This window comes from Galeopterus variegatus, unplaced genomic scaffold, assembly GCF_000696425.1.
Source record: "Galeopterus variegatus unplaced genomic scaffold, G_variegatus-3.0.2 Scaffold252, whole genome shotgun sequence".
Taxonomy (NCBI): domain Eukaryota; kingdom Metazoa; phylum Chordata; class Mammalia; order Dermoptera; family Cynocephalidae; genus Galeopterus; species Galeopterus variegatus.
This window is the reverse complement of record NW_007726363.1, coordinates 386,877-403,130: the sequence shown is the minus strand read 5'-3', so window position 1 is coordinate 403,130 and position 16,254 is coordinate 386,877. Positions and strand designations below refer to the sequence as shown.

Genomic DNA, 16,254 nt, shown 5'->3' with positions numbered 1-16,254 from the left:
CACACCAGACCTCCGGTTAGCCGTCTGTCAGGGAGGGACGCAGCCCAAGAGAAGCCGCAACAAGGCGCACGCGCGACTCCACGAAGGCCACGCCCCTCCCAGAGAAGGAGCGGTCAGCTTTCCACCCTCTGCAGAGCTAGGGTTTCCGGAAGAACCTGATTCTAGAGCGTACCAAACCGGATGGAGGTCGCGTGCCGTCTTCCGCCCGCTTTCCAGTTCACCAATAAGCGACCTCGCGGTGGGCGGGGCCGCGCCCTCCCTTTGCGCAGGCGCAGTCGGCTCTCACGAGCGGTGCGATGCCGGCGCAGCATGTTTCCCGTGTCCGGAATTTGTATAGGCGCCTCTTGCAGCTGCACCGGGCTCTGCCCCCGGACCTCAAAGCCCTGGGCGATCAGTACGTGAAGGACGAATTTAGGAGACATAAGACCGTTGGTTCTGACGAGGCCCAGCGCTTCTTGCAGGAATGGGAGGCAAGTGACAGTCCCCTTTTTTTCGCCCCGGACCTTTGGGATCCCTCAGTGTTGTCCCGGTTCGTCCCTTTCAGAGACCGCCTGTCCCGGTTCGTGCCAGTACCCCATGCACGGTCAAACAGAGCGGCAGCCTGTTTTGTTTTAATTAAACAGCGTAACGTTGTTCAGACAACACTCAACAAAGTTACATCCCGAGCCCCCGATTTCTCCCAAGGGTTCCGCCTAGAGCACCTCCGGTTACATCACCGTCTCCAGGTCAGCTCAAGTTTTGGAGCTTCTGCAGATGCCAGGTGCTGGAGGGATGAGAGTGGGAGATCACAAAATTGAGTAAATCACCGTCAAGTGCTCAGAACGCACCGGCCTTTTGTCCCCTTCATTAACTTTGTACGTAGCAAGTGCCTATTCATTAAATGGTTCTTTCATTACTTAGTTTTCAGATTTAGAGACTTGTTTCCATAATTTTAATTTCTTTAATCTCAGCGCTCTTGGTTTTCTCACTTGATCGATACAGAAATAAGGTAACATAGAAAAAAACTGTTGGGGATTACAAATGGTGAAGGAGAAAAGTGCTAGTCGAAGTTGACAGGCGAAAGTTGGTTTCTCCAGTCTGAGACACATGATTTTGTTACATTGCTCCGCACAGTTGCTCAAAATCTTAAGCAGACATTTGCATTAGGGATTAGTCGTTTGAATTTTTTTTTTTTTTTTGAGTGAAGGAAAAAAATATATTCAAAATATTGCGCGGGGCTGGGACCCTGCAGGATTATATCTATTTCTGACTTGCACATATCAAGAAATGAATGAAATTGGAGATAAGAGCGACATCTCAGGTGTTTCAAAGCATGAAGCAGTGTTGGTATGAGAATAGAGGTAAGCGATTCTTCATGCTAAAAAGTTGGTGGCTGAAGAGGATATATATTTTTTTTATTTTGGTCTCTTTCACGTTGCAAATGTCTTGTGAATTTTGGTTATCTGTTCATACATATTGACAAATAAAGCCATAAGAAATTTATTGAGGACTCTGCATATATGTAGGCTTGTTGATTGGGAAATTACTTTCAGGGTTAGAATTTCAGTTAATTTTGCATATTTGCTTATCATTCCAGATTTCCTTACCTACCTGGTGTTAGAGTTCAGTTGGTTCTGGTGGTTTTGCTTTCTTTTCAACTGTATTCTCTGTTTGTATTCTGAGCTGTGGCTTCCTCTATCTACCTTGCTTCATTAGTTACACTCTTCTACTGCTTTCCATCTTCATAAATTGGTTGAAATCACTTCACTGCTCATGGCTCCATTCTTGTTCTCTTAGTCATTATAGATTACTCCTTTAAAAAATTTCTTTACTGACAGTTCAGTGAGGTTTGGGAAGGGAGAGGAAATAAGAAATAAGCTCCTGGAATTGCTCCAGTCTGCCATCTTTATCTAGAAGTCTTCAATTCTTCACTTTAAAGATGAAGAAAATAAGGTCAGTAGAAATAAAATGACTTGTTTGGTATCACATAGCTAGATAGGACAAAAATCTTGTGATCTTACCTTATGAAAGTCTATTTAAGATTTTGAAAATCAAAAAACTTCTAAATTTCGCACTGTGAAATGATCACAGATTTATTTCTTAGAATCTTGCTTTTTGCCTGCTACAATGTTTTTGTCTATTCGATTCTTCACTTTTTATATTTTTCTTGAAAGGGAAGGTTAATCACCTTTATCTTGTACGTGTCTAGCATAATGTTTTATAAACAAATGTTTAAATATTATTTATTTAAATAACAATTTATTTTTATGTTTATTACCCTGAGGTGCTAATGGCCTTACATTTCTATTTCAAAGGGTTTTTTTTTTTTTTTTTGTAGTAATGAGATGAGAATGGAAATTGCTGGGATGTAACAGTTGAACTTTTGTATTAATCAGGCACATATTTGTTTTGTCTGTAATTTTTTGAAAGATTTCTTTGGGCCTCAATTGTCTCTATAGGGGAAATAATATTTTGCCCCTAAAATTAGGCATGTACCAAAAAGTTCTCTTTTACCTCTAAGATGTAATTACAAGTTAAACTACAAGTAATGAGTCAAATGGCTTAACCCACTTAATACTTTTTGATTGGCACCACTAATTTTTCTCTTAATTTTTCTGTTAGTTTTAGCGTTATGTGTTAATACAGTAATAGTAAATAATGATACATTATATATTTTTGTGTTTGAAAGATAGCCACACTTAATGTAGAATTAATAACTCCTGAATTTAAACATAGTTAAAATAAAAAGGCAAGTGGAATGTATTTGGGATTAATATTTGATTCATAGCATTAATATAAAAAGAGCTTATTTAGCTTGATAGGAAAACCATAACAGCCTTAATAAAAGAATGGGCAAAGGCACTGTAAGAGGTCATTCTATGATTTATATACAAATACAATAATTGCTATGTTGCATGTGTATAGTAAAAGAAATGTAAAGCAGTATAGATGTCCAATGATAGACGAAGAAATTATAGTCATATGATACATAGGTCAGTATGTAGCTATTAGAAAATAAGTGTTATGTACAGAAAAAAATGGAAAGCATTACCTAAGTCATCTATTCTTCAAAAATAAGCATAGTTAGAACTTTTAAAATGCCATAAGACTCTTGATTTACCTTGTGCCAATTCTACTGCTAATAGTTGCCTCCTAAATGACTTGGGAGTGAGATTATAATGAATATTTTACAAATGCTTTGGAACATTCTCCCCAACAGATTCCGAACAGCTCTTCCTAGACTTGCATTTTTTCTCTTATGGTAAGAAATTACGTAAATTCACTATTTACTCTGTAAACATGGATTGACATTTGCACACTTAAGATGAAATGAATCACTTTCCCTCCACCTCCTCCCAACTGGTCCTTGAACAGAAGGTTCCTCAGCTAAATTCTATTTGCCAGCTTTCCATGATCACAAATGAGGGAATTAGAGAACTCTTCCTAATGCTGGGCCTCTAGCATTCTTGATCCTTCCTCCCTTTCTCTTCTACCATGGTACCCATTCCCAACTTTGCTCATTGAAAAAAAGAAAAAAACAAATTCAGAATCCATTCAAGTCCATAATTAATTTTAGAAGTGTGTGAGAGAATCCCAGTGACCAAAGTCTACATGGATTAAGTCCACAATAAAGTTACTCTCAGTTCGCTTGATATAAACATAAGCATTAAGCTAGTAATACTGTAATAACATGTGCCAAGTAATCACCACTAATCAAAAAACAACGAAAATATACAAATCCAGCCATACCTTCTTGTATGACATAATCATAAATATAGATGTTTTGAAGAATATGTGGGGGGAAATGGTGTTTCAGAAGAATTAATGACATGGAAAACTGCTCATGATATAATTAAATGTAAACGTTGTTTATCTTTGGGTGATAAAATTAAGGATGATTGTAATTTTCTTCTTTGTACCTCAAATTTTCCAGATTCTCTGCAAAGGTCACATGTTAATAAATGTTGTAAGTTAACAAATGTTATTTTAAAACATTTATTAGTAATTATAAGTTAATAAATGTTAGTTTTTAAAAAAGCGGTTGGATATTGCTGTGGAATGATTGAATTCTGTCTCCCAAAGTTCATATATTAGAAACTTAATTCCCACTGTAACTGTTGAGGGTGGGAAATCCCATTAGTAATTGAAAGGTGGGGCCTTGAAGAAGTGATTAGATTGTAGGACCCTGTGTTAGTGAATGATATAATGATGGTGGTTCTGAGGGCTTTAAAAGGAGAGGAAGTGATAGTTTTTCATTGTCTCTGCTTCTCCATTTTCTGCCATGTGAGACCCCTGCATTGCTGTAAAGCCACCACCAAAGAAGAGTTTTACCAGATGTGTTTCCTGGACTTTGGACTTCCCAGCCTTAGAAACTGTAAGCAAGAAATCTCGTTTTTTTACAAATCACCCAGTTCCAAGTATTTTGTTATAAGCAACAGAAATGGACTAATACAGATGTACTCAATATTTTTGTCACCAGTCTTGTTTCACAGAGGATCTGAGGCAGACATTTAATGAGTCAAATTAATATTAAATATTTCCTAATTTTCCCTTTAAATTTTGTTGGTTAAACTTGAACTTTTTCATGTTTTGTGAGTGTTAATGTCAGCTATATATTTTGTATGATTTCTTGCTATGTTTTGTAAATGAAATGAAAGTAAGTCTAAATATGTATCACTCAAAATTAAGTCTAAACAAGTGAGACTCAAAATTAAACTTTAGTTGCTCTTTTTTACCTAACCATTAGAAGAAATATTTAGAATCCTTAGGGCTCTAAACAGATCAGAAAAAAGTCATCATGGTCATCTATCTGGTATTATCAGGGTCATCTCTCTGTCATAGGATTATGTCTTTTTAAGTAACATGAATAATGTTCTCATGTTTAATTTCTTAATTATTCAGTGATTCTTTAGTAACTTAATTTGATAAAAATTAAGTTGCTACTTAATAATATTCTATTGTATTTTAATTTTTTACCTTTTTCTAAGTTTTATAGAAGGTTGAGTGAAGGCTGACAGTGAGGTAGGATTGGGACGGGATATAGGAAAGCTGTTGGTTTGTCTTCTGACAGGTCAGTCAGGGAAGACAAAAGACAAGCAAACAGGTTCTTTAGGAGCTTAGAATCTGTTTCCTAAGCCTACTGGTTTCTAGGCAGGTTTGTGCCACCCCTGGATTATGACTATAATGCCTGGTCATCAATCTTTGTAGTCTGGAATTGGACATTACCAGCATACCCAGAGATGATCAATTTCTTTGCATCAGACTCACACTAATTAATTTATATAATATTGAAATATGAACCAGAATGCCAATTTATTTTTTATACTGGCAGGAGAGTTGGGGCTGGTGAAGACTCTCCTTTTCCAGGAGTCAGAATATTTACATTTACTTCCAGGGGATGCTTTTTCAAATGTGTCTCAGAATTCAGAATTTTTCAGATTTTGAAAGGTAATAAAGAGAATGTAGTGAATTTTAAGAAACACCCTAGTGTGATCTAGGGTGTTACCCTGTAATCAAATACATTAATGTATCTGCAGAAAAAATGGACCATTGACTTCATGTCCATGGTCCTTGCTGTCAGATAAGTTATGAAAGAGCTTTGTTCTTCAGAACTTCTTTGACCTCAGAATTGCAAATAAGGGATTATGGACCCCTATTAAGCTTTCGGGGCACCTGAATTAGTGTTTAGAAGGTTTCCTGGTAAACGTGAAATTAAAATAATGGGAAGTGAGTAGGCGTGAGAGATTTTTTCATCAGGCCTCAGTGTGTCTGTGTTTTCATGGGTCCTGCAGCTTCATTGCTCTTTTTTTCTTGCATAGTGCTGAATACTGTTTCCAAGTTTGCCCTCAATTCTTTATTTTTAAATTAACCATCTTCTTTCTGTTGAAGCATTATTATTATTTTTGTTATTACTATATTACACAGTACGTGTTAATAGATTAAGCTATGTAACTTAGTCTTCTGGGCCTGAGAGATTTCAGATTCTTTCCATCGTGTGTAGATTTACTTAGCTTAATCCCCAAGGAAGGATCATATTTGCCTTATTTACAAATTTTTGCTTGTTTACTCATAAATCACTAAAACTCAGAGTATTTCTAAAGTACATTGCATTTTGTTTTCTAAGCTCTCAAACATTTATGCTTCACTTGAGTAGATTTAAAAAATATAATGTGGTTTATTTTCTTTTTAAAACATTTTATTATAAACATACAAAACAAAAACAAAATTAGAATATTACATATTGTGTTTAAGTAGCAGAGGTTTCCGAACTTTGATGCAGTCACTCTTCACTTTGTTGGTGATGAAGAGTTCTACAGTTTAAAAAGTATCCCATTTAATTTTTAAAAAATCCATATACTTTTCATACCGCTGACTCCCCACCTTCACTCCCAAAGCTAAGAATGAAGGCAGATGGCATAGCAAGTACATATATTCAAAAACAACTACAACAACCACTTGAGTGAGGTAGATGCTTGCTGCAGCATCAATGGCTATAGCTTCACAGACCATACCCTGAACTGTGACCTCTCCAAAAGGCATCATGTCCATTTCCTCACTCTTCCAAGCATGGGCCTTTAGAGTTTATCTATATTACATATTCATTTTGTAAGCTTTAGATACATACAATTAATAACTGAGGATTTCTGGCCAATAACCATAGTTAACACCACTTTAAAAGAAAAATTCTGTGAACATCTTCAAATGCCTTTATAAGGCTAAGAGAAAGGTACACAGAGAGAGAACTTCTTACTTTAAAATGTCTAGAAATATGTACAACTTTGATATGGTTTTATGGTTCTGAAAACACCCATGGCTGCTTTATGCAAATACTTAAAGTTTCTAGAGTACTTTTATTTTTTTTAAGGAATTTATTTTTTAATTGACATGTATTGATTTGTACATATTTATGGGGTACAAAGTTATATTTCAATACATGTATATCATTTGTGATGATCGAGTCAGGGTAATTAGGATATTCCTCATCTCAGAACTTTATCATTTCTTTGTGATGAGAACATTTAAGCTCCTCTCTTCTAGCCATTTGAGAATATACAATAAATAATGGTTAATTATAGATGCCTAGCACTACTGTACACCACAAGAACTTATTTTTCCTATCTAGCTCTAATTTTGTGTCCATTAACCAATCTTTCCCTATCCCCACTCCCCTTCCCAGACTCTAGTAATCACAGTTCTACTCCTAGAGCATTTTTAGGAACTGCAATATGATCATATTCTAATTTTTAAATTAAATCTAATGAGGGCAGAGACACCTTCTCAAAGAGGTATGTTATGATGTTTTTCCTACTCTGGGATTCACATGGAAACAGATACTCAGTTTTATTTTTTCATCATACCCCCCTCTTCAAACCCTCCTTTCTCTTACCTGTCATCCTCTTCATCTTCCTCCTCTTCCTTTTCTTAAGACAACTTTAGCTATTCTTTTTGCACCATCAAATTTTACAGAATTGGCTACATTTCTCTTTCAGCTTTACCTCCTCATTATTGTAAGGCTGCTTTTTGCTGTCACTTAGATTACTTGACATCTTTTTGATTTTTGGTTTTCAGTGGAGATGCCAGGATTTGTCGATGTGTTTTTAGGATGGATCTCTAACAGAACAGGAAGAGGCCAGCCAGTAGTGGGCATTAGGATTCTTCTTCCTGCCTCCTTTTGCTGGTCCCAAATGCTTCATTTGTGGATCATCAAATTTGGATTACCTTTAGACATTGTCTTCTACCTCTCAGAGCACTTCTTAGAAAACTATACTGCTAGTGGAGATCTCTGTGTTTTTCTTCTTTTCGTACTTCTGGCTTGTTTGCACAAAGAAGGCAAAGAAGCTCTTTGCCCTTTGGTTTCTTGGGGTCACCATTAGCTATATTGACTATTATTTGCTAGTCCCTGAATATATTTTTAAAGAAGAATTTTGTAGGTCCGTGATTATTAAGATAGTTTTAGAAGTATATATCACAAACTATCTTAAGTATATATTTCTATGCCATTTTCAGCGATAGTATTTAATTCATCAGTTTCACCTGCTACATTTGTCAAGATATTGGGACAAAGACTATAATAATAGGAATTTCTGAAGGTTGATACTCTTGTAACTAATTTTATACATGAGCATATTTCTGAATAGTGTTTATAGATTGATTTTTCTGAAATGTAACTATGTTTTAAGTATACTGGCAAATTTACTATTTAAAGGAGTTCTTTTTGAATCCTTTTGTAAAGTGAATAATCAGCTCATAATTTGTTTCTTTGTGTAAATCTGCATTTGCACACATCAAATTTGTTTTAAATAGGATATCTCTATAAATGTTGATGCATGTGTCTAAAAAGAAGAAAATTTAATTTCTGTTTGATGTGAAGAACAAATTCAGATTTGGCACTTTTGATAAGTGAGACATACCAGATTATTTTAGCTCCATTATTTTTCAACTAAATGCTATCAGAATGTGCTCTACACCCTCAATTAAGGTGGTGGTGGGAGTTCTTATAATAAGAATGAACTAGAGTATATTTTTAAACTGTATTTTCTTAAATAGTAACAGGGCTAGTGTGAAGTTATGCAGAGTTTAAAGTAGTTTTATGTTTTCTTCAACTCTTAACGATTTGTTATTCTTTAAAATTTTTCCTTTATCCTAGTTGGTAGTTATTAGAAGTGGATGTATATGGTGCTTTCAAATATAATATGTTTGTTAGCTTATTACTTATTATAGTTTGATTATACCCAACAATTTATTGCTCTGCTTAATACTTGTAAGATACTAATGATGATTCCTTCTTTTTTTAGTTTTAAGACTGAGATGTTTTTAAGCAGAATTAGCCATAAACAGCTAAATATAGTAGATTTATAATGAAAAAATAAAATGTGATTGCCATTGTATAATATTTAATTGCAACTGTGGGTTAAATATAGGTTTTTAAATTTGTTTTTTATTTGCAGGTCAGTCTGAGAGACTGCCTACTATTTATTGCATTGCTTTTCTGGGAAAGTACAAAGGGTCTTCAAAAAATTCATGAACAGATTTGTATTATCTTTTAATTCTATTTTTTCCATGAACTTTTTGAAATACCCTTGTATATACAAATTAAAGTTGAGAGCACTGGGAACTTATCAACAACTCTCAGATCCTTTGCACAGCCTACTAGATGTCAGTCAAAGGAGAAGAACATGTGTTCTGTTAGATCTCATGGAAAGTAAATCCTTTCCTTGATAACCGAGGAAGAAATCAGTGGGTTAGGAAACCCTTGGAATTTTCCTGGGATCTATGAGGAACACACTAAATAAGGCCAGCCATGTTTATCCATGGCCTTAACAAGTTGAGTGTCAGGGATAATACAGAGGACATAATAAGTTTGAAAACTGGGAAGGAGACAAAGGATCAGGAGCAGAGGTTTTGGGATCCAGTTTAAGGTGGGATATGGAGAAATTGTTCAAAGTGTAGGCCTTGAAGTATGTGAGAGTGTTGGTCACACTCTGCCAGAGGGACTAGACAGAAGCAGCCCAACTGAATGCATTTATTTACTCATTCATTCAGTGCCTACTGTTTTTTAGGGAATACAGATATTAGTATGTGGTCAGTGTCTTTAAGGGGTTTATGAGTTTGCTACAAATTTGTATATGATAGAATGAGACTCATTGTGCCTTAAAGAATAGTAGTTGAGAACATTGTTCTTTTGGCAGTCGGGCAAACAATGGTTTGAAGTATGAGTAATATAAGTACAGGAGGAAAAACTTCTCTTTCCCTTTGACATTGAATTTATGATTAGGCCATTCTCTACCCATTATATCTACTCTGTTACTTGCCATTCCTTCACATGACTCCATTCCATTGGATTTTGAAGGTCTTTTTATATTTGAGTTTGTTTTTAAAATATATTTACTTCCATGAGAGATTCTATTTTAAATTTATTAACACTTTAATGATTATTTGACACTAGTTAACATCTAGCCACTTGTTATGTGACCTTGGGTAATTTCATTAACCATTCCAAGCCTAGCTTTTCTCATCAGTAAAATGGGCATATCAACAGTACTTAACTCTATGATTAAGGATTAAATAATTATATACATAGTAGTTGCCCAGTGCCTTGCACATAGTAAGTGCTCAATAAATGTTAGCTATTTTAGCTCTAATGTAGGGTAGAAGGCTCTAGTGTGAGGTTGATAGGAAGGAGGCAAGATTTTCAGGCATGAGTTTTGAGGGCACTGAAAACACATTTTGCAATTTCATTATTCTTAATTCTTCTTCTCTCTTATCTTCCATAATCAATTAGTTGCCAAATAATGTTGATTCTCCTTTTACAGATATCAGAATTCTGACCTATTGTCTTCATTCCAATTGTCATTACCTCTGTGTGTTTATAGTAATTTCATAAATCTTGCCTTTAGTCTTTTTTAACTGTCACCTTACAAGGCACTACTTTGGTCATTTTATTGCCCTCATCAAAACCCATCACCATTTTCCCATTGACTTCTCTTTAAACTGGAGTTCAAAACTTCAAAACTTGACCCAGATATATTTTTCCTACCGTATATTTCAATATTTCTGTCATGAATTCTGTGTTCGGGTCATCTAACTGAGTGTTGTTCTCAGAAAGTGGCCTCAAGTTGTTTTGGTTCTCACAGTTCATTGACCTAAATGTTTTCCTGTCTTCCACTGAAGAACCGAATCCTAAAATGTCTTTCAAAACAGTCAACTCTTCCTTGATTAATTTTTACATTGAAAAGAAAATGTCTGTCTTCTAATTTCCGAAACATACATTTTGTGTTTCTGTTTGGGTATTTATAGTTATTTATGTACACCTTTTTGTCTTGAGGACAAAAACAATGTTTTATTTATTTTTATGTACTTTAAAGCTACTAGAACAATATTTTGTTTGTAATAGATGCTTAGTAAATCTTTTTCTTCTCTCAAAAGAAAAATGAGTGATTATTTTTTGAAATAAGACCAAACATGCTAATGTCCAGAGCTGGATAAAAAGTTAATAAAATGTGTGCAATGCAATCATTATAAAGATTAACAGTTTAAGAAGAGGCTTAAATTCTTAAGTTGTATTTCATAAATATGAGAACTCAGTGTTATATTTCACAAGGTACTAGGCTTATTCTATGCACTTTTAATTTATGTCTTTAATTAGATGTATTGTCAAGTTACTAGGCATATGATTGAATATATAGCTGGTTCAGTTTTTAATGATTTTATTTTTTGCTATGTGTCTATTAATAAGCTTTTGGTCTTTATAAAACTAGTGTCAGGCATCTGTGGTTTCTAATTATTCCAGACAAGTTAAAGTAGTTTAGTATAGTTGTTTCTTTTTCCAGTGTTTTAAGTGCCTAAAGGTCGGGAAAGAAAAGGAGAGAGTATTTAAGGAACTTGAGATCATGAACTGGCAAAGACTTTGAATAGCCATAACTGCTCAGAATCTTGGAAACAAAAATAAAATTGAGTGTCTGCGGTGCAGTTACCTTAAGCTACAAATGAGCACCATCTTCTCTCAGAAAGAAGAGAGAAGCTGGGGAACTGTGCATGATCATTTTCACTAAATTCTTCTAAGAATATTTATTTTGTTTACAACTGGATCCATCCTTTCAAATATTGGAAACTGTAGGGGTAAACTAAAACTTTAGTTGGATACAGTAATTTTCTTGTGTATGTGTAATTTCAAAAATTTCCACATGATGGCAGACGATGCTTTATCTTCAGAGATTCTATTCAGTGAAATTCAGAAAACCTTATTTCAATTTTATCTGAAATAATATTTGTCCTTTCATATTCCAACTAGTAATTTTCATGTTTGTATTGTTTGATATAGGTATGTTGTTAACATTTTAAGTATTTTAAATGTTCGATGTATTTACTAATTTTAAAATGGAATAAATATTTTTTCTATTTCTTACACAATTTTAATTTTGAAGGTTTCATGGATATCCCCTTGTATTAGTCCATTTTTTGTTGCTATAACAGAATACCTGGAACTGGGTAATTTATAAAGAACAGAGGTTTATTTGGCTTACGATTCTGGGACAGCTGCATCTGGTGTGGGCCTCAGGCTGCTTCTATTCATGGTGGAAAGGAGCAGGCAGCTGCAGGTATATGCAGATCACATGGCGAGAGGAAACAAGAGAGAGGGCAGAAAGAGCAGATAGAGAGAGGAGGTGCCAGGGTCTTTTAAGCAACCAGCTCTCACAGGAACTAATAGTGCAAGAACTCACTCATTACTTCCCCCACCTAGGGAGAGCACTAATCCATTCATGAGGGATCCACCTCCCTGACTCAAACTGCCACACTGGGGATCAGATTTCCATGAGTTCTGGGAGGACAATACATCCAAACTCCATCAGCCCTTAATAGTGTTTTAAATAATTGTTTTGGTAAATGTGTCTTTTCTTACTTTAGGGGATTGAGGGCAGTTACTTACTATTTATAGATAAATACATGAAAACTAAATATGTGAAATTTTATTTAAGTTTATGTTAGAAATTTAGGAATTGATTCAACATACATACTTTTGTGTTAATATGCCTAGAATTTTGGATAGCCATCTCATGGTCTCTTTATTTTTATTTATTTATTTATTTTAAATAACTTTTTTATTTGTCAATATACAATGTGGTTGATTATTATGACCCATCACCGAAACCTCCCTTCCTCCTCCCTCTCCCCCCTCCCACCCAAGAATGTCCTTTCCGTTTGCTTGATGTAACACCTTCGAAGAAATTGTAGTTGTTATATCTTCTTCCCCACCCCCCGTTTTTTTTTTTTTTTTTTTGTGTGTGTGTGTGTGTGTGAGTGAATTTATTTGTGTATTTTTAGCTCCCACCAATAAGTGAGAACATGTGGTATTTCTTTTCTCTGCCTGACTCGTTTCACTTAATATTATTCTCTCAAGGTCCATCCATGTTGTTGCAAATGGCAGTATTTCATTCGTTTTTATAGCTGAGTAGTATTCCATTGTGTAGATAAACCACATTTTCCGTACCCACTCATCTGATGATGGACATTTGGGTTGGTTCCAACTCTTGGCTATTGTGAAGAGTGCTGCAATGAACATTGGGGAACAGGTATACCTTCACGGTCTCTTTACTGTTTTGATTCTTACCTCCTTTCTCTATCACTGTCAGGTCTTCTCTTAAATTCTCCTTGTCTTAATTTAAGAAATTTATTCATTCAGTAAACATTTATTAAATGCCTCCCATGTTTCAGATACCACCCTAGACAATGTTGATTTGTAGCATAAGAAAAAGCAAACAAACAACTTAACAGAATCTTTGTTTACTGGAGTTTCCGATCTTGCAAGGCAGATAGCCATTAAATACCTGATAATATTTTTGTTAAGGTTTGTGGTTCTTATTAAAATAAAATATATTTTTCTTTAAACTTTAAAGAGTATGCAGTTTTATACATAGACACAATATATTAATTGTAAAATTGTGAACTTATGAATTATATGGATGATGACCTGAAAAAGATCAAAATACTAGAGATTTAGAAATTCTATGAAAACTTAAATTTAAAGGCCAAGTTTTTTGTTTTTGTTTTTGTTTTCTTTTCCTCAGCACTAGACGAGAGATGATCTAGTTAAAAAAGAGGGGAAAGATAACATAAGACATTTTTTATTTTGGGCCAGTAATATTCTGGCCTTTTTCAATATGCTAATGGTTTATCTTATCTATTAGTTTGATTGTATTATTTGTTGTCAAAAGTGGGACACTTTTGGGAATGAAGGAAACACTAAAATAATCATACATATACATTTATTTGAAATGTGTATTTATTGACATATAAATACAGTTTACTATGTTGCTAGAAGTATAACATAGTTCTTTATGATAACTTCTCAAAAATAAGTTTTCAAAATATAAAAATGTATGTACTTTAAGGCAAAAAATCTCCTTTATTGTGATTACATAATTTTACAAAAAGAAATAAAGTAATTATTGTTGGGACATAGTAATGTACTTTTTTTTATAGCTATTTCTGTCTGTAATACCGTCACTCCTTTTTTTTTTGTTTTTTTTTTTTTTTTAATTTAAAACGTATGTAACATTTAACCCAGAAACTCTACTTCTAAGAAATACAAGGATGGTTACTTCAGTGCTCTTTCAAAATTCAAAAGGAACTGCAATAATGTGAATGCCTATTAATAATAAGCTGGCTAAATAAAGCATGGTATATTAGAAACAATTGTTTTTCAAATCAGCATGCAAGTTTTTTGAAGATATTAAATATTTTAAACTGCCAGTGAGGTAATTCAAACTCTTGCATTCAGAGTCATTAAAATTACCTAAAACTGAAAGAGAAAGGCAAGAGAGCAGTTACTAATATAATCAAAAAGAAGTACCCAGACAAGCAATAAGGACTTTTTTTTTTGAAACCTCTCTCCTTCCTCCTCCCTCCCCCCCAACAACCTCATATCTGTTCGCTTGTTGTATCAACTTCAAGGAATTGTAATTGTTGTGCCTTCTCCCCCCCCAGTTTATTTGTGTATTTATTATTTATTTTTAGCTCTCACACATAAGTGAGAACATGTAATATTTCTCTTTCTGTGCCTGACTCGTTTGCCTTAATATAATTCTCTCTAGGTGTTGGGTATCTCCGGTGGCCACACGAGACCCCAACAGGTTTTTCCTTTCCCTAGAGCGTTGGGGCCAAAGGGATTGCCCTTTTCTCCCCCCCCCCACCCCCCCAGGACACAGGGCAAAAGAGATTCCAAGAGATGGGTGAGCACACCGCTGCTCTTCCAGATAGGGAACAAACACATACACACGCAGCGGGGGTTCTGTCAGGCAGTTCCGTTTATTGTAACACAAAAGATCATATTTATATGCTTAGCAGGCGGGGATTTCCAAGCTTAGGCCAGTCCTTGAAAAGGTCAAACGTGCACGTGCCTTGCCTCTCTATGCTTAGCCCTCCCCCTTAACTTCCCTTGGGCACCACCTTTTATCCGTTTAGGCCATCTGTTGTTTTTGCTTAGAAAAAGGATGTGGTCCCATATCTAGGCCCATCCATGTTGTTGCAAATGGCAGTATTTCACTCTTTTTTATAGCAGAGTAGTATTCCATTGTGTAGATATACCACATTTTCCGTATCCACTCATCTGATGATGGACATTTGGGCTGGTTCCAACTCTTAGCTATTGTAAAGAGTGCTGCAATAAACACTGGGGAACAGGTATACCTTCGACTTGATGATTTCCATTCTTCTGGGTATATTCCCGGCAGTGGAATAGCTGGGCCATATGGTAGATCTATCTGCAATTATTTGAGGAACCTCCATACCATTTTCCATAGAGGCTGCACCATTTTGCAGTCCCACCAGCAGTGTGTGAGAGTTCCTTTTTCTATACAACCTCACTAGCATTTATCAGTCACAGTCTTTTGTATATTAGCCATCCTAACTGGGGTGAGATGGTATTTCAGTGTAGTTTTGATTTGCATTTCCCCAATGCTGAGTGATGTTGTGCATTTTTTCATGTGTCTGTTGGCCATTCGTATATCTTCCTTTGAGAAATGCCTCTTTAGCTCTTTTGCCCATTTTTTAAATTGGGTTACTTGTTTTTTTCTTGTAAAGGTGTTTGAGTTCCTTGTATATTCTGGATATTAAACCTTTGTCAGATGTATATTTTGCAAATATTTTCTGCCACTCTGTTGGTTGTCTTTTAACTCTGTTAATTGTTTCTTTTGCTGTGCAGAAGCTTTTTAGTTTGATATAATCCCATTTATTTACTTTTCCTTTGTTTGCCCATGCTTTTGGGGTCATATTCATGAAGCTTGTGCCCAGTCCTACTTCCTGAAGTGTTTCCTCTTATGTTTTCTTTAAGAAGTTTTATTGTTTCGGGGTGTATATTTAATTCTTTAATCCATTTTGAGTTGATTTTAGTATATGGTGAGAAGTATGGGTCTAGTTTCATTCTCCTGCATATGGATATCCAGTTATCCCAGCAGCATTTGCTGAAGAGGCAGTCTCTTCCCCATTGTATAGGCTCGGTGCCTTTGTCAAAGATCAGATGGCTGTAGATGTGTGGGTTGATTTTTGAATTCTCTATTCTATTCCATTGATCAGTGTTTCTGTTCTTATGCCAGTACCATGCTGTTTTGGTTATTATAGCTTTGTAGTATAGTTTGAAGTCAGATAGTGTTATGCCTCCTGCTTTATTTTTTTTGCTCAGAATTGCTTTGGCTATACATGGTCTTTTGTTATTCACATAAATGTGTGGATAATTTTTTTCCATTTCTGATAAAAATGTCATTGGAATTTTGATGGGGA

At 35.1% G+C, this 16,254-nt stretch overlaps 1 protein-coding gene across 1 annotated transcript in view; it reads left to right on the top strand.

Moving 5' to 3' along the window:
- Positions 1-280: 280 nt before the first annotated feature.
- The window catches only part of ACN9 (ACN9 homolog (S. cerevisiae)), a 37,291-nt gene continuing 21,317 nt past the window's right edge, over positions 281-16,254 (top strand). Inside the window, exon 1 of the mRNA XM_008566536.1 lies at positions 281-470. Coding sequence (XP_008564758.1) covers positions 297-470 — 174 coding nt within the window. The 5' untranslated portion in view covers positions 281-296. The remainder of the gene's footprint in view (positions 471-16,254) is intronic.